This window comes from Rissa tridactyla, chromosome 5 (assembly GCF_028500815.1).
Source record: "Rissa tridactyla isolate bRisTri1 chromosome 5, bRisTri1.patW.cur.20221130, whole genome shotgun sequence".
Lineage (NCBI taxonomy): Eukaryota > Metazoa > Chordata > Aves > Charadriiformes > Laridae > Rissa > Rissa tridactyla.
Window position 1 is genome coordinate 71,262,817 of NC_071470.1, and position 19,268 is coordinate 71,282,084.

At 40.7% G+C, this 19,268-nt stretch overlaps 1 protein-coding gene across 11 annotated transcripts in view; it reads right to left on the reverse strand.

Annotated features, from left to right (window-relative positions):
* Nucleotides 1–19,256, reverse strand: part of RNF150 (ring finger protein 150) — a 156,148-nt gene extending 136,892 nt beyond the window's left edge. The window contains exons 1-5 of one of the 11 annotated variants that reach the window (XM_054201964.1): nucleotides 19,045–19,256; nucleotides 18,394–18,502; nucleotides 17,651–17,728; nucleotides 4,620–4,746; nucleotides 4,403–4,483 (exon numbers count right to left, since the gene is read on the reverse strand). In XM_054201964.1, the coding sequence (XP_054057939.1) occupies nucleotides 4,403–4,483; nucleotides 4,620–4,708 (170 nt within the window). In that variant the 5' untranslated portion in view covers nucleotides 4,709–4,746; nucleotides 17,651–17,728; nucleotides 18,394–18,502; nucleotides 19,045–19,256. The other 10 variants (XM_054201965.1, XM_054201962.1, XM_054201963.1 and 7 more) reach the window with 10 other exon arrangements.
* Nucleotides 19,257–19,268: the final 12 nt, after the last annotated feature.

A 19,268-nucleotide genomic window follows, 5' to 3' on the forward strand; every position in this document is an offset into this window, starting at 1 on the left:
CTTTATTACATTGCACCTTTATTTGGCATACGCCTTAGTCAATATCTTGTCTAAAAGCTTCTTTTTGTGAAGAGACTAAAAGTTTTGTTGTCGTACAAGTCAATGTAATGGTTCATTATAACATCGTCTTGGGAAAAGAAAAGGTTTTTCTGGAGTCAGTATGGGTTTGTTTGTTTTTGTTACAGATTGCAAAGACTAATTAGGATTCCTGTAAGAGGGTCCATTATGCTCACCTATTCTGATTTCCTACAACGCTAATGATGTTATTAACATTTAAATTGCAATATTGTTTTTAATATCAGATATCATTCCTAGGTCCGTGTTTTATGAGACATTAAAGAAAAAAAGTATTTTTTCAACTTGTTAGCATTTTGAGAATTTATATGGGCTTTTATATTCCATTATACTTCTCAAACTTTACAAACTAATTTTTGATCTTCAAAGTAAGTTTGTAGAAATTCATTAGTTGACTCCTAAGCTAACCATGAACATAGGCAAAAGTTACTTCCACTATAAATCATTTTCCTCTTGCTATCCAGAACGTCAATAAAAACTAGCGAAACGTTTCAATAGGCGGTAAGGCTGCTCCACTCATGTTGTAGCTGACAAAAAGTATACGTAAATGCAAAACAAGCATTTAGAAAAGAACTAAGGTTCTTTTCTGTAGGCATAGTATAGCCTTTTTCTGGTTTCTTTACCTGGAATACTTTGTTCCTAAATGGAGTGCTTGGTTGTGTAATTGAATGCAACTACCTGTTCTGACACTTATGGGCTAACAAGAAGTTTTCTCCCCACATGCCTTCTTGCTTCCAAATAGCCTGGAGAGGTCGAAGAGAAATATTTTATTATATTCATCAAATATCAAGCTTTCCACAGTCCAGCTTTCAGCAAATCAGCCTCTAGGCAAGTGTCTGAAAGACAAGAGGCTGAAATGATTTGTCAGGAAGCCCTCAACCCTTTAATCTGTTAGGACCTCCGAGGTAGTCAGAGAAAGCAAACAGAGACTTTCTCTTCACCTTGAGGCAGGAGAAGCCTCACAACCTCCTCTCCTCACCATGTGGGGGCAAGTTAGGGCTCTGCGCCGCAGAGGCAAAGGGAAGGGAAGGAAGAAAGAATGTGACTGAGAAACACTACTTTACACTCTTAAGAGAGTGGTAGAAGATCACATGATTTGGCAATGTGTGTGTGTGCAATTACTACAGATAGCTATACTTGAGAGTTTTCTGCCAATGTTCTGCTTTTTAAAAAATCATTATTTATTATTATCTTTTAGGGGGGATTGGGGGATTCATTTGGCACCTTTCATGTTGCTGAAAGGTCTTCTGGATGAGTGTTCTCTCTTTGAGCAGGAATCATCTGTATCTTCCTTCTCTATTTTAAAGCAGAAGGAAAAATGCACAAAATGAAAATGCTCCGCTTCCTCTGTAAATATATTTAAAACTTTTAGGGCGATTATGTGGTACATGGTAGCTAGCGATCCCCCAGTACAAGGAAGCCCTCAATAGACATCCTCAGAGTTAATCTGTGGCCGTGGGTCAGCCCCCTGAGGAATGGACTGCTCATATAAGTGACTTCAGGCTGCTCTTGTGTTTTTGGTGCAGACCTCAGAGATTTGACCAATATTCCCACACAGTATTTTAAATGAAGATGGGGGCTTACAAGCAGTAGCCACAGTGCAGCATTTCTCTGCCTTTCAGAACTGGAGGGCTACTGACTCCTGGGGGAAAAAAAAAAAAGAGAAAAAAAAAAAAGAAGAAAATCCATCATTTGTATCCCATGCCTGTTGGGCACCTGAGGGTAGGGACAATGGCGTCTGTCGCTGACATGGGTTAGGAGCAGATTATGACAATGTTTGCATGTAGGCACTGCTTCATGCCTGATTGACTGTGAAGTAATGTGCACGTGTGGTGCTTTCTGAATTTGGTTTTCTTGCAGATGTTCTCATGTCCTGTGGATACTGATTAGTCCTGGACAAAAGGCTAGGTAACACCACTAGAATATTGTGCCCACTAACCACGGAGATACAGCAACCAGTGTAGCTGGAAAATAAACATATTGCATACTTGGTGTGCTGCAATCATTTCAACGCTATTTAGTTGTTGCCTTCACGCCTATCAGAGTGATTTGTGCCGAAAGAAAACTGCTTTCTTCTGGTGGTCTATTTTTTTTCTGATACTCGACCTAGTGATTTATTCATAGGACCTTGGAAATGGATGTATTTTTGCAGACATACAATCTATGTGAATCAGCATCCCACCTCTGAACGGTCAAAACAAGTAAACACATTGGAAGGTACAAACAGCCCTATGATACCTCTCATCATTGCCTCCAGCTCATAGTATACTGCCTTCCAGAAATGACTGTCTTAAATCTTGAAGCACAAGGTCTTTGTTTTGTGCCAGCATCAACCACCAGAAAGATGCACCCTGCAATACCTCATAGTCCAGTCTCTTGAGTTTTCCAATACTCTCAGTGACAATGACAGCTCATGGTAATGAAGTCTGTATGTTTCCAATCAAGCCTTTCTTCCCAAGGTCATTGAGAAGTTTAGATGTGCTCCTTCACGGATATACTGAGATTAGAATTTTTTTATATTGACTTCCCAGACTTCAAGCTACAGAATTCACATTAACGTTGTCAACGCATAACAAAAGAATGACATACCTTAGGTCTGTACGCAGCCACTGAGGGCTACTTACACATTGCATTTCACAGCATACTGCACTACCTAGCAGAGGCAGAAAGGAAGTCTAGCAATAATTTTGATGCTATACAAAAGAGACATAGTTTCCTTCCTCAAACCCACTGGTGGTTTAAATCACATTTCAAGTCAGTCAGAAGATTTTAAACTTTCAGACCACGGTCGAACATAAACAATTTCAACTTAAATAATACAAGCTTTTTACATGATCAAAGGTAATTTTGGAACTCTAATGGAAAATTGTAAGCATGAAGTATCATTTAAAACACTAGCCGATGTGAATTTAAGTTGGATTATTTACAAGAAAGTAATTTCAGAAATACATTTTTCACCAGCTGATGTAGAATGTTTAGTCTCTGTACTTCAGTCAGCATAAACAGGGAAAATATGGTACTTCCCTGTATACTAGCACAGTGCCACAACTTTTGGGTTGCACACATTTAGACTGATAGGAACATTTACCTAGAAGGCTTTAATTGCACAAAGTTTATTTGAGTTTTTGTTTCACTTCCATTGATTTAAAAAAAAAATCCCATTTCACTTAGAACATTAAGCCCAACATGAGTGAAATTCCAGCAAAGAGGCAAAACTGTACTGAGAGCTAGCTTGTACTCCCCACTTAAGTAAAGGACTTAAATAAGAATAGGTAGTGCTACAGCCAATGTTGCGACTCTCCCTAATTTAATAAAAATTCGAACTCCTTTATACATGGGACAAACCTGAAGCTTTACTAGATAACCACAAGAGGTCATCACTGCTCCATTAGAACAGTTTCTCTCCAGTCTAGTAAGAAAAACATTGATGTCTTCTCAAGTGTATTGGATTTTCTCAATATTTACACGAGTTAAAGAACTAAACATAAGACTGCACAACTAAGATTTTTTTGCCTTCTTCATTAAAAAAAAAAAGTTCCTGCAATAAATGTAAAGCAATTTCTTAAAATATGTGCCTTTATCTTTAATACATCTTTTCTCACTTGCCTTAAATTTCTTTCTTGAACCTTTCCACACACTCATAGCTCAACTTTAACACAAGAATCAAGGAAGAGAATATTATTTGGGACATTTTTCTTGCTAGGAGAAACAGCTACTTATCAGTCCAAAATAATGTATGGTAAAAAAATCACAGCTCATGTCCTTCCTTAAGAGATCTTTTGACCTTCTACAATCAACCCTGTCCCTTGTCCCATTCTCAACTTTAGAAAACAGTTGAAATATTACAGAAATGCTTCTTTTCTACTTTGTTATCTGATATGAGGCTGTCTCACTAACATAAGGAGGTAGAAAAGTTTGAAAACTGTTTTATACTCAGAGCCCTCCAAAGATTCTCTTACCCTGATTACATCTAAAGCTTGCCAATTTCTTTTCACATTATGTCTTGAAAATTACAGATTCTCTTAACCACACTTGCACCTAAAAATTCTATCTAGGAACCCATCTCATGTCTTGACAGGAGCTTCACCCATCTCATACATTTACAGGAGCTTCTTTTTGTCTTGTCCTGGCAAATGCAATCTTGCCATATTTAGGACAATTCGGAGTACTGCTAAAATAAGATCATCTTATCTTGGCCCTTTTCCACCCTTTCTTTATTTTCCTCCACTAAGTGGGACTAACTGTCACACCACAGTTTTGCTACCAACTTTACCTTGATGGGCATCACAATCTCTTTTGGGTTTTTCACTGCTGCATCCTCACCCACCTTGTCATCCCTCTACCCATGCTGCCAGTTTCTGCTGCCCACTCAATTTCCAAAAAGCACTGCCACGCTTTCTTCCACCTGCTTCACACAGAAGAGTGAATGACTGTCTTCCTTCAAAAGCCTCCTTAAAAACAATGCCAATTATTCAAATGGCAAAATATCAAATCCAATGTAGTCAGGCAACTGTTTTGCTTTGATCACTGCCAATTCTCCTTACCTCATTCTTTCCCACTCTTTTCTCACAAGCTCATCTGTATCCACCTGTAAGCTCTTTGAAGGGGAACCATCGTTCTGTATTTTCATCATCCCTTATGCAATGTTGTCTCACTCCATTCTAATGGCTCCTATGCAATGAAATCAAATAAGCACAGATTAAGTATTTAAGTTATGAGGGAAATGGCTTGCATAACTTATTTAATGTGTAGACACGGTCAGTCTGGGAATGGGTATAAATGTCAGCAAAGTCCATCTGGTTTCGAGCAACACAGTGAAGAGTTTAAAACAAAAGTATTATCTTGACTACAGACTGCCTTCATTTGGGACCTTTACGACTCCAGAGCATGTCTCCAAACCCAGTCATGATAGAGACAATATCACATTCACTGAAATCAACAGCAAACTCCCATTGATTTTCAGCAGAGCTGGGATTTCATCCTCAGCTAGGTAGGCAGTTTAGAGTCACATCAGCACAAAGAAATTGTTGTAGTGGCCATAGTCTCATCGGGTGATATCACCATGGAAACCTCATCACAGATCAAAGCTAACAATCCAGTACCATTCAATTAGCACCAGTGTCAGGCTACTCTCATGAGCAGCTATGATTTATTGAAATACTAAAAGCTTGCATGACAGATACTGCAAAAGGAAAGAAAACCAATTCAGTAATTTCATGGATATATTACAACATGCACATTTTCTAGCTATAGAGTATATTTTTCATTGTACTTTAAATAAAGAATTCCACAGTAAATATTTATTTCATATTTTATCCATGGCTGTCCTCATCTCACTTTTCCCAACCAGCATTGCTGCTAACTAACATTAGAGAAATGGAGATTCAAACTGAAAAATAATTATGTTGGGGAAACAATACAGACAAAATGTGTTAGATATTCTGAATAATTGTATACAACTAATGTATAAGAAAAACACAGTATTGTGGCTTACATTTGAAAGCTGTAATATACCGACTAGCTCTATCAAATAGATTACTTTTTCCTCACATAGTGTAAAAAAAAATAACCACCTCTCTATGTGAATCATAGTCTAGCACCCAACTACTCTGAATACTCTAATTAGATTGCTAGACCTGACAAAATACATTTTATGTTACGTCAAGAGGAATGTGATAAAAAATATACTGTCTAAAATTTTCTTATTATGGCTACTTCCTGTAGTGTAACAAAATCATCTCCAATTGTTTTACATCTCTATTGTATTTCCCATGAAAATTGCAACATACTTCACACAGGCAAAGTTCTCTTAATTCTTATACCAAATATTAGCTTTAACATAAGATTTCATATCTTCCACCTTCCATCAAATGAACGTTGTCTGCTAAATCATATTATGCGTATGCACAGATATTTTGTTAATTAATGCCCAGGTGTTACAAAGGTACACTAGCTTTCCTTACTCTGCTAAATCAGTTATTTTATAGCCAGAGAGACGAATCCAGCACAGTTCTGCAGTCAGTAGTAAATCTAGGCCCTTTTAGGTAGTTCAAAGTTCACTATTCCCTGCACATTTCATGAAATGAGGAAAAATTGATGACAGAGTTTTCACTCTTTTTTATTGACAAGTCCTATACAAAACCTTGATTCCTCCTGTGTTCAAGGGAACCCCCAAATTTCTCTGCTTCAATCCAGCACTTGAACCCAAACACCTCCCACCCAAAGTAACTGCCTTTCTTGTAGCTGTATCGAGTAATCCTTTGTCACATCTTCTCTCAGCTTATCTGTTCTGTCTGCTGATTCCCTGCAGATGGCTAGATAAGGAGCCAGAAAGTGCAGCTGGGTTTATCACTTAAAGCCACACAAGCTTTCCCTGCATTATCAAATTCTACAGGCATAAAAACTAGACGAGGGAAGGTGGCAAAGAATCCCAAGTGATAAGGGAAAGGGGTGCTATAGAGACTACACCATACCCTGCTTTATCTAGGGTCACTTTAAGAAATTGTGTTTCTTCTTCTTCTGCCTTACTTTATGCCTCCGTTACAGGACTTGGCTAGTGCAGACATGCTACATGAGGCCGTGCTGTACCATGGTACGTGCTGTACCAGCTGGCTGCCACGTACCATGGTTTTAGGCTGTTGCCTCTGCTTTGAGTGGTGCGCCTGCTACATCAGCGACATGTTACTCAGGAATACGACTTCATGAAGCCATTGCAAAGGGAGGGGCTGGAAGTCCCATCTGTTAGTGCCAAAGATTTAATCCAAAGTATTCAGAAACAAAGGGAAAAGAAGTCTCCTGCTTGCTTGCTTTCTGTGTGATGACTTTCCACAGCTGAGATCTTTACATGTTCCCCAGCTCGAGATGACAGGGGACTGCGTATCTTGCCCTTTTCTTCACACAGCTCATAGAAGCACTCAAACACTAAGCATTTTCTGGGGACTTCCTTTTCTTTCTTTCTCTTCCACAATTTCACTTTGCATAGTTTTGTTGAATGAATTACTATTCAAAGCAAAAAAGTAATAATAAAAGATACTTAGGAAGTTGAATTTCTTGCAGAAGAACAACTGCATTTTTACTTTTCCTCCAGATTGTAGGAATCAGCTCTGAAATCAGCATGAAAGGCATGAAAAGCTGCAACAGGAAAGGCAAGCACAGCTAGCAGATGAAAATGCAGAAAAAGGATTAGGCATGCAGACCAACAAGTGACCAGGGATTCACCACTACAACTCTATAACTACATGGACTGAGAGGGGACTGAAGTGCCAACCTTAGGCCATGCAATCAATCTTCCGCACTTGTTAGGGCCAAGGGCTGGAGCAAGGTTGCATCGCCAAGGACCCACAGCCAGAAACAGAAACCGAGATACCAGCCAAGTCCCATGAGCTCAGGACAGAAACCAGGATGCGAGCCAACAGACATGGCACAGCCACCACAAGCTCCAACTGCTGCCCAGCCAGAAGACCTCTCGTGCCTGCCCTGTAAGAGCAGAACCCCCCCTCCACTGCCAGTCACAGCGGGCGTACCCCTGGGATAACCCAGGGCTGGCTGAGAGGTTTTGCTCATCAGTCAGCTGCCAGCAAACCTCAGCTAGGGAAAACCTCGCAGTGCTGTCAGTCAGTGATTCGGTAGGCTGCAAGGATGTTATCTTTCAGTCAATAATGAACAAAAGCTTTAGAGGGCTGCTAATGTGCATTAGGCTACGGGAAGCGCCACCTTGTATCAGAGGATGAAGGTGGAAGGTCTGTGTGTGTAAAATTCCCCAAAGGAACAGCAATAAGAATTGTGTGGCAACCCATTTCCAAGCTGGATAATTTTATTTCATGTTTATCTGCATTTATCTCTGCGTCCTTCTTTTCCGAGGATGTCTGTAGTATTCCCGCACCCTATTTATTAGCTGCTCCACAAGAGATGTAGCTGCACAACAGAGACAGGGCAGCAAACTCTCTGCAGATAATATTTGACTAGCTTTCAACAACTGCTTTTATTTCAGCACTTTAGCACCTCGGTTCCAGCTTTGTTCTTAGATGGGCTGTGTCACACAGAGCTCCCTGTAAGCCTCTAGCGTACATTGCTACACAGGAAGGATAAAATATCAGCAATAAGAAAATTACTCAAAACTTTACATCAGCTTCACCTCAGATGCAAACAATGCCATCTGCCAGCTACCCAGACATTTGGATAAGATCAGCACCAGGCTGAAGAGCAACTGTTGAAATTGAATCCAAGGAAGTCTGATGTAATCAGAAGGGGTTACTGAAAGGAAAGAATTTATAATGTCTTTAACTTTCTTTCACAAAGAGATTCACAGCACAGATATTTACTTAACGCTTGTGGCTACCAAATTACGAAAGGAAAAACATTATACTATTCTCTAGCAAGTACTGCTTCAAAACCTGTATCTTGGCTTCTCAGGGTCAAACTCTGACACGCTCACCAACTTCATGACACCCATGGTGAAAAAAAACAGCCTTTTAGAAAAGGTCTGGTAAGTTCATAGCAGAGGTCCATTTACTCAGAGCTCAGCCTGCTGCAAGCATACCACAGAAGTACCTGCGCAGAAGTTCCCCTGGGCGCAGAGGGTGACTTCAGAGCTCAGATTCCTATTGTGAAAGCCCTCCGTGGGAAAGGGCTGTGACAGAGGGGACCCAGCACGCCCCGCTGGGGACAGCCGGGCTGGCTGCAGTGCTCAGGCCTGTGTACAGCCTGCAAGTGTTGCACCGTCTCTGCTGATTCCACAGATACCATGGTAACTTGTGTTTGAAGACCACTGTATAAACCTTTCAGCCATTCATTTCTTCCTAACTTGACCTCTGTGGATAGCCTGCAGGTGGCTTAATTCTTTGTATTGTATTAATTCCTGGAATGTCTTTACATTCATCTACAGAACGGCCTACTCACCTCATTTAACTTCACTTGTGCCATGCCATGGTGGGGTGGGAGTGATGGCATCTGAGAAATTAAGATGAAATGACAGACCTGCAAGCGGGGGAGGCTGTGACACAAAGGTGCCCTTGGGTCCCAACGCGAGATGGATATAAGGCAAGGCCAGGATGACAGTGGTGGCAGTGAGGCACAGAGGCAGACTGGGCAAGCGTCTTGCTGAAAAGTGCCAGGCTCAGTAGGCCTGTGTGAAGACACAACTAGGTAAAGTGTAATGTGAACATATGCTCAGCGCGTGAGCTCTGAAATTCTCTGCCTTGCATTCTCCCAGTACCTTCAGCAAGTATTTGCAGGCTGTCACTCACATTTTACACATACTCTCCTCATTGCCAAGTACCTCCAGTTCTCAACCCACCAATGGATGAACGTTACAGTCAACACCCGATACTGTGCAAAGCTAGACAGATCCACCAGTGACCGTGGAAATGCTTGTTGAGCTTGAGAGCGTCCCACAATAGGGGATATGCACACAGGACTCTGAACACATCACTTCTACCTTTCACAGAAGCGATCCTGTTTTGGTTTTACATTTTTAAGGATCTTAATTACAGGTCTGTCTTTGATCTTCCCAGGAACTTTAAAAGACCTGGGAGAAACTGCTGGGATGCTGAATTTACTTTAGTCCCTAGGACCTCATGAATAAATTCAGCAAGCTATGTTTTCTGACAATCCAGTTATTTGATAGCCTTGATTAAACCTTTTTAGAATGACTGGAGGCTCTGGATGTTATTTATTCATATTCAAGCACAGAAACAGTCACTCATGCATAGAAATCCTCAGTGACTCACAAAACGATGTGCTTACTTATGCATAGCAATCCTCAGTAACTCACAGACTGACACACTCCTGCCCAGACATACTTGGTAACATGCACAGTGACAGACTGGCCCAGAGCACTTATTTTAGAAATCCTCGCCGGCTCTCACAAGGGCCTCCTCTCCCTTGAAGCTGAAAACAAAACTCCCCAGCGACTCCAGCCCACGCTGCCAAACACGCTCATCCACCTCCTTCTCCGAGTTGAGCCGTTTCTCACCACTGTGGCATTTCCCTGCTGAGGGTTCCCCTAAGGTCGCTAATGCACTTATGAAAGGAAATCTCATTTTCACTACCTTCACATTTTAATATCTTAATGCCAAAGAGCTGCTGTTCTGCTTTTCGGGTTTTATTTTGTTTTGTTTTATATGGGAAATTTACATTAAACAAACATTGCATGACAGTCAAGGGGATGAGATGGCTCAGGGGATCAGTAATGGGCTGTGAAGCCTCTCCTTTCTAGGCCAGTGCTCCAATTCATTCTAGGCTGTTTTAGCTGGATTTAACATAGGGGGAAAAAAGCATGCTCACTTAAAAGGTCTGAGCTCTCCGAAACGAATTAGATTTAAAATGAACTGACCAGTGACAAAAATACCACTATGCAAATAAACTCCACCAAGCAGCCACTTGAAAAAAAACAAATAGAAATAACATTTTACTTCAGCTGGGTAATGATATAAATGGCAATGCTCTGGAAACATACTGACTGCCAGGGGCATCTCATCCATCTTCCAACCCAAATCTGTTGCACAACTAGCTTTTGTAGGATGCCTGGAAGGTCTTCAAGCTCAGAGTGGGTCAGACCAGGAGAAGCTGGCAGTGACCAAAAGTTATTGCTATCTAACTTCACTCATCATCATGCAAATAGCAAATTCATAACCTCAAGGCCTTATTCCTTGTAGACAAATATTGAACTTCATATAAAATACATAGCCGCATCCTAGGTGCGGATGGCATCAGACTGTCCAGTGACATGACAGCAGCAAGAAATATAATAAAACAAACAACCCCTCAAACACCTTGATGATACTTCCAGTGACCCATCAGACATGCTCTCAATGCAGAGACTGCGCATCTACAATGAGTTAGAGAGAACTCCATCTTGTCAAAAAGCACTATAACCCAGTAAAAAATAGCAAAGAAACCAGATGCCAGTCCAGGATGTTGTTTTCAGAAACCGCCTGCTTTTTTCTCGTCCTTCTTTTGCAGTTTTAACTTAGGTACATCAGTGTTGCAGTTTCCACCAGTGCTTTAAATAATAGATAAATACAATAAAATAATTGAAACAAATTCTTCAATTCCCCCTTATATTCCATCAAAAATGCTTTTCCTCACCTTTTTAACACCACCAGCACACTTGGAACACTTATTATAAAATGAAAATGTATTTCACAATATATCACCCGTTGATAAGCTCTAGCTCAGAGTAGGACTACAGATTCATTACTCCACAATAAATATAAATAAGGAGTTTAGTGAACATTGTAAGCACATGACTATTTACAGTGACACTTCAATAACTCTAAATGTACAGGTACTTGAGAAGCAATAGAACTGTTATTACAACTTTGTACTCTAAATGAAATCTTCCAAATGAGAATGAATAGAAACTATTGTCAGAATACCAACTAACAGCAGTGGAACATAACCAAATGGGTTTTCTAAATCAATCAGAATATTGGGGACTGATGCCCATGCCTAGAAATGGTTCCAAGTCTTGTTATTCATAGTGCCATAAGCATACGATTTGACACTCGATTACCTGCATTCAAATATCCTATTTATAATACAGGTATTACATCATCTACAGTATGAAGTTCAGTATGTGATGAATTGCTGCATGATGCTATCATAAAAAATGTAATCCTGTTCTTTATCCACAATGCTTTTCAAAAACACAGTGAGGACAAATAAGACGGGAGCTTGTTAAGTTTGTGAAAGAGATGATAAGAGAGAGCTCCCTGCAATATCAGGGAAGTGAACTGGTGATGCAAAAATTCTCTTTTAGTCCTTTGAACCGACAGCTAAACCACCCATGTTGTGTGCCATAAAGCAAACAATCTGTCCTTCAGCTTTCATTAGCTGAATAAATTCAGTATTTAATCCAGCCAGTGCTCAGTACCACTGATACTAGTCTCATCTAAATGGAGCTATAATTAGACCGGAAAACCATTCAGTTCATATTTGCATAAGATTTCTACAACCAAATTTTACTGAACAAGGAAAAGCCATAATTAAAGGAGAAAAATTGCTATCTAGATAAGAAGTGACACAAAAGAGGAAAATGTCACACGGCTCAATAACTGAGGAAAAACGAGGAACAGCTGAAATGCTGAATTTGTTAGCACAGATATTTCAGAAAAAAGATAGCAAACAAATACTCTGCCTCATCTAGGCCACAATCCAACTGCCTTTGAAGTCAACAGGATCCTCCTATTTAGGATCTTTGCAGGGAGAGTTGTTAAGCCTGGGAAAAGGTTGCCCGGAGCAGTTGTGCAATCTATCCTTGGCAACATGTAAGATTCAGCTAGACGAGGTCCTGGACAACCTTATTTGATGTGGAAATTTTCAGCAGGGGGCTTTGCTAGGTGACCTCCAGAGGTCCCTTCCAATCTAATTTATTGTGTTATTTTAATAATATCCATTCTAAATTAGAAGAGAGTTTCTTGTCATCAATGTACGAGGCTCCAGCACGGCTCTTCCATTGCTTAACCACTAGCACTCCAAACATTTTTTTTCCATATACCAGTCATAATTCCCCTTGCTACAGCTTGTGACTGTTGCCTCTCATGCTTTCACTGTGCACCCTTGAGAAAAGTCTGGCTCTGTCTTCTCTATAATTTCTCTTTAGGTTCTTGAAGACAACAATTAGATCTTTTCAGCCTTCCTTTCTCCAGATTAAACAACCTCAGCTCTCTTCATACATCACACAACCAGAGCCCCTGGACCTTGACACTCTCCCACTGTTGTTATCTCCCTCACACCATGTGGTCCCAGGCTGTAAACTTTCATACCCATTTGCTCTTGTGCCAGAATGGGCTTTTTCCTCACCCCCCTTACTTGCCACACTGATGGAAACCACCCCTACCCCATTTTGACCTTTTATTTTGCTAAATATAGCACATCTTTTTAGCTTCCTCCTATGTGACAGGCTGATTAGTTTCCTGATCACCTTCACAAAATTTCCTTCCACCTGGCTTTCTGAACTCTTTACACTGAATAAGGATAAATGGGTATTAACTGGTCCATGCTCATAAGTGGACTTGCAGGAAGTCCACAGGAATTTCAGCCCCTCTTTCTCCTTCCTCTCAGCTTTAGCATCCTCCAGTGTAACACATCTCTTAACTCATGGGGTACGGCTGCAGTTGTGCAGCCCCCACTTTAGATCAGGGCTGAACTCAGATAACTGTACCAAGTATTCTAGATAATGTCTTGTGAGACCTTTTTGGTACCACGCTTCCCTAGCCCTGGTGGAAACACCTCCTTCGGTATACCCTAGAACCTTATTTTCTTTGGCACCGACAGCTGGTGGGCACCCTGGGCAGGTGTCACGGCACCTAGCTTTAACTGTCTGAAAAAAGTCATCATCCTGTCCTCAGTGAGATGGTTGACCCCCTTCGGGTGCCCATCTCTCTAGAGGGACAGGCTGGACAACAAGCTCAGACCCACGAGCTCATCATCACACAGCTGAAGTTAGGTGAATTAGTCTCATATCCTGTCGCCAATTAAAGCATTCACATTTTTCATTCTCCTCTGTCACTTCCATCTGACAAGCCTCCAACACTACAAGAGAAATTCTTGTCATTAGTCATCTACTCTCTGACCTTGGGTTTTTTGTTTTTTTTACTTTTTCCATTTCTGTCACACAGGTGCTCCTATTTATTTCTATCAGGCATCTCCCTCTTCTTCACACACAAAGCCTCCCAGTGTCACATATGCAGCAAATTTATCACCACGTGCCAGCCTTTTGATGGGGTCACAGGGAAGAGAAACAAGATAATTTGCAACATTACAATCTCATAATGGAAATGCAATACTAATAACTTGCTACCGGCCAACAATTTTTTTCCATCGCAAATAACCATTGCTTACCCCTTTCATTAGAAAATGAGTAACTGATTAGTCTTGCACTATCCCCTCACCTCAGCAATCTTAATTAACATATGATAATTAACATAGGATACCTCATTAAATGCATTACCAAAATTCCAGCATTAGTTTTACTGCATCTCTTTCACCTTAAAAAAACAAAACAAAAAAGCCCCAACAAACTACCATGATAAAATGCTGGTCCGTTCTTTGCTGAAGTCATGGAAGAAATGTGAAAACATACAAGTTGAATATCATAGGAAAGATTAATAGATTTTAATAAAGAAGTTGACAATTGGGTGCACTCCCTGAATCGGGACTCTAATCACTTAACAGCAAATTCTTTTTCTTTTCTCTCTTTTTTTTTTTCCTTTCCCTTTTGATACATTTCACAAATGTTGACCAAACAAAATAATAATTCAGAAATTCCTTGGGCAATAATTTTCCAGGGCTAACGCTAGTGATTGTAAGCTTCCTTTATAATAGCAGGGGGAAAAGAAAACATGCACACAAAAAATGTTTGCAACACTTAATTCAAGGTGGCCTATTTTGGAATATTATATTTGGACACGCCAATTCAGTAGACGTCAGTAAAGATTTTTGCCTCAAGTTCTTTTCTTTGTTTCTCTTTTCTTTATGTAGTTAAATCAGCAAGGATAAATGTCTACAGACAAAATTATCTTACATCAAACAAATATTGACATGACTTTTAAGGTCAGTTGCTGCAAGGCCAGGATTTAAAAACAAATTAAATTTGATGTATGCCGTTTCAAAGGTCAGTTAGAAAGGTATATGCTGCACCCATTTTACAATGCAACCCCCGGGGAGGGAAACATATTGAATGCTGTGAGGAGACATTGCAATAATGAAGATAATTATGGTAATAGGTAGGTAGGCAATAGGGGCTTAATTAGATCAGAACAAGCATGTTATTTAGAGAAAAAGAAATTGCAGTGTATTAAATTAAAAGTAAATTACAACAACTCAGGTCAGTATTTATTTCAAGTTGATAGCTAACATGCTTTATTGTACCTTTAAAGGGACTGAGATATTACAGCAAAAGGCAGTAAAAATGTTTCATTGTCATCCAGCACAGTCCAGTGTCACCGCATATGAAGGTCCTGTCTCTCCCAGAATATTGCCATTCTGATAGGCTGTGCACACACTTCATTTCCTGATTTTCCTTTCTGATCTCAATAATTTTCAACACTAGAAGTGAGGTGGCATGAATCCTTTGTTATTACTTGAGTAGTAGGAATAAATAAGTGTCCACCCCCAAAATGTGCCCTCACTGGAAAAGAAGACTTTCTATGAGATGAGGAGACGAAGGAGTGAGTAAGGCAACTCTGAAGATAGTGTCCACATGAGCTGCTACACTGTGCTGCAAGGGTATTACTCAGCTTTGTCACTTGAAAAAGCAACCCCCACCTTCCCTCAGACAACTGTTCCAAGCACTTCTTCTCGCTGAATTATTCCTATTTAAAATGTTTGTGAATTTACTGCCTTAAAAATGTTTCTCTGACCAGCAGTCAGTATGTAATCCATACTGCTACTGCTCTACCCTGCCACATGACTCCAAAACGTGAACAAAAAAGGGAGCGAGGTGGAAAGAGATTGCCCAAAATTTTGTTGTTCTGCACCCTAGACAGCAATTTATTTTGGAGGGATTCTGATTTCTTACCATCCCATGGCCCTTTGCACAGTGAAACTAACTTTATGAGATGCATGGTGGTGTAGCAGACTAAAACAGGAGTGAAAAACAATGCACGCTGCAGGGTATGCCTTTAATGTGTAAATATCAACAGAGATGGCTGTCATTGCATCACTTACTTTACAAGAGTGACTTTCACTTCCAGTTCTCTTTAGTCTACAGCTTTTACTCTGCAGGTAGCACAGCTTAGGGTTAAGACAGTCACCGATATATCTGCTGTCATGCAAGCTCCTGACTAGACAAATACCTTTGTCAGGCAATGTAGGGAGGCCCTCATGGAATCTCGTGCTGTTTTCTGAGCTAGACAGACAGTGGCCATTAAACAAAAACATGACCGTTCCGATTCTCTGTAAGGTAATATGAAATGATGGTAGTTCAGAGACACACACACACTGTCCTTCCATGGCTTCTTTTACAAAGGTCACTGAAAACACCTTTAAAAATGAGGGTGACTCCCACTACTTTCTGCATGTATCTTTGACAAACAACAATAGCCCACAATAGTTCCCCAGAGAGTAGCCCAGCATTGCTAACGGAAATTCTATAAGCTCTAAATTGGCTATTGTCATCTAATTTTTTTTTATTCACTTATATTACAGCCCTAGGCCACTTTACCAGTTCTGAAAATAAGATCTTTTAGTGCTCATGAGTGAAGTGACTAACTCCTGCCATCTAGAGGGTGGTTTCTGGAACATAATCAAGGCAGATAACAGTTTCACAAGATAAAATAAAATAAAAATAAAATAACTGCTTAAAAGCCATTTAAGTGAGACTAAGATAAAAATCTTGTTTTTTTTCTAGATTTTTCCCTCTTTTTCACACGCGTTTGTTTATGTAAAAATGCCCATTCAAATGAAATTGCCACGTATATATATGAGTTCTTTCTTCAACAGTTCCATTCATTCATTAAAGTAGATTAGCTGACTAGGATAATTACTCTAAAATAGATTAAAGCATTCTGTTCACATTTTTTTCCAATGCTATATCACTTATTCTCACTGTGTTCTTGCATTCATGGCTGCCTAAAAAAGACTAGAATGGTCACAACCAGAATAAAAGAATATTAATGATTAATTGCATTCATTAAGAAAAGTGAGAATGGCACAAAAAAGCTCTAAGGTCTCAAAAAAGATCATATTTTCTACTTAAGTTGTTAAATAGCATGCAGCCACAGCTACTGACAATAGTTAAAAATTACGTCTCCACATGCTTTCTTACACTGGAGAAATGACCAGTGCTTAACTAATGAACTTATCACGAATTTTTGTCTTAAACAATAATGCCGTTTTCTGTGTGTCCCACTAATCTCGTGTGAAGATTACATCTTGAAGGAAAAGCATGACAAGCACACAATTTGTTGTGGGAGATACAACCCTGGCCTCCCAAAAGTTACGAGAGTTTTCCTGGAAAAGCAATAGTGGCCAGCGAATACCTGCCTCTCCCATTAAGCCAAACTCACATTCCTTAAGTAGCAGCCAACTTCAGTAAGAAGTGCATGATCAAGTACAACAAGAAGCAATACAACCACCTCACCTGAGTGAATGGATGATCAAAGCACACAAGAAATAAAACAGTGCCCTAGGACTTATTTATATGAAATATGTATCAAACACTTCCGAGGCAAAAGACTATGGAATACACAGGAATGTAACTGCTTTGTGATCCTTGCATTCATCTTCATTTAAATATCTATACGATACATCATCTAATGATTTTCACAGAGGGTTTTCTAGGCAATATGCACAAGAGCAATAAATATGCTTGTAGAAAGAACTTTTGATATTAAAATGAATCAAAGACATGCTTATGTTTCTACTTATGTTGTATGCCATTTATGAGGAGTTAAACAAGGACGCATCGCACATACAAAGAAAACAGACCAGCAAGTCCATACAGCTGTCTTCACCGCATACTTCATACTCCTTCACGCCCTATGTAGTATCTTTCACGAGTGCCAACCAAACCACGCTCCAGAGCTCACAGCTCTTGCAGAACTCAGGCAAGCACTGCTAGGTTACAGACCTCTAGGTGGCTGAGTTGGGAAACGAGCAGAAATTGCTGAGGAACAGACTGAATTCTCCTTCCGAAAGGCAAGTCGATCTGTGACAAAGTACGACTTGCATAAACTCAGGTGAGATAGAGCTGTGTACAGGGTTTTTTTTATGGGACAGATAATATTTCCCCTTTTAAGCTACATTGTATTCCTACCATTAAGATTAAACACTGTTTTGAGAACAGATGGAGCCACTGATGAAAGATTTCAGAGATAACTCTTCAGGTGCTAACCCATATGAACTACAATCACAACTATTTGTTGCAATTACTATGCCCTAACATTTGGTCTCTGTCAGGTGAAAGTCGTGGGGCAATCACTATGACAGCAAACCAAATTTGAGTATGGAACAACCACTGCACAGTAACATCCATGCAAAACATAAAAACTTTTTCAATGATTTCCCAAATACAGTGAAACCAACAGTGTATTTTAAGTGAGGAGAAAGATTACATTAATTAGGACCCCCAAAATAACACCAAAAGGGAATTTTGGGGATTTTTTTTTTTTTGTAATTCTCTCATTCTCTTCAGGACACAGGCATTCCTGGGACGATAACAGTTATGGTGTTTTTGGTTTTTTTTTAATCAAAGAAGATGAAACTGCATGCAAATGCAGTTTGTGTTCTAACACCAAGTACTTAGTAGCACACAGGACACAGGTGCTACCTACTCTTGCTAAAGAGTGCTGTCTTTAGTATCTATGTATTTACCATTTGTTATGATGTCTCCTTCCCAAACTCCGGCAACACCTTTTTCCCTGCAGAGTGGAAATTGTGCCCTTCCCAGCCGCTTGACATCCAACCCATGGACATTGCAATTCTGTGAGGACAAAGTGCAGATTTGCTATTTTGGCACTCGCTTCTCTCCCCGACTCCCGTCAGACAGAGCCCCAGCGCGCTTCCCGGCTCCCTGAGTCCCCATAGAATCACAGAATTGTCTAGGTTGGAAGGGACCTTTAAGATCATCTAACACTTTCAAATCAACCTAACACTGCCAAAACCACCACTAAACCATGTCCCTCAGCACCACGTCTACCCGTCTTTTAAATACCTCCAGGGATGGCGATTCCACCACTTCCCTGGGCAGCCTGTTCCAATGCTTGATAACCCTTTCGGTGAAGAAACTTTCCCCAATATCCAATCTAAACCTCCCCTGGCACAACTTGAGGCCATTTCCTCTTGTCCTACCACTTGTTACTGGAGAGAAGAGACCGACCCCCACCTCTCTACAACCTCCTTTCAGGTAGTTGTAGAGAGTGATAAGGTCTCCCCTCAGCCTCCTTTTCTCCAGACTAATGTTTAGGCAGGATGCTGTTGGCCTTCTTGGCCACCTGGCTCATGTTCAGCCCCATCCCTGCTTACTTCCCGCTCTGCCCCTTCGGCCTCCCCTCACCCCCGGGCTGCCTGCCCGACGTGCGGCACTTCTCACCGCCAGGACGGGACAGGCAGGACGGGAGAGGGCGGCTGCCCGCCGGAGGTTTGAGGTGCACGGCGACCTGAGGAGACCAGCCCGTCAAACGGCCGCCCTCGGAACCTTCCCGCCGCGCCGCGCGGGGCCGGGCGGGCAGCGCACCGCGCCGCTTCCG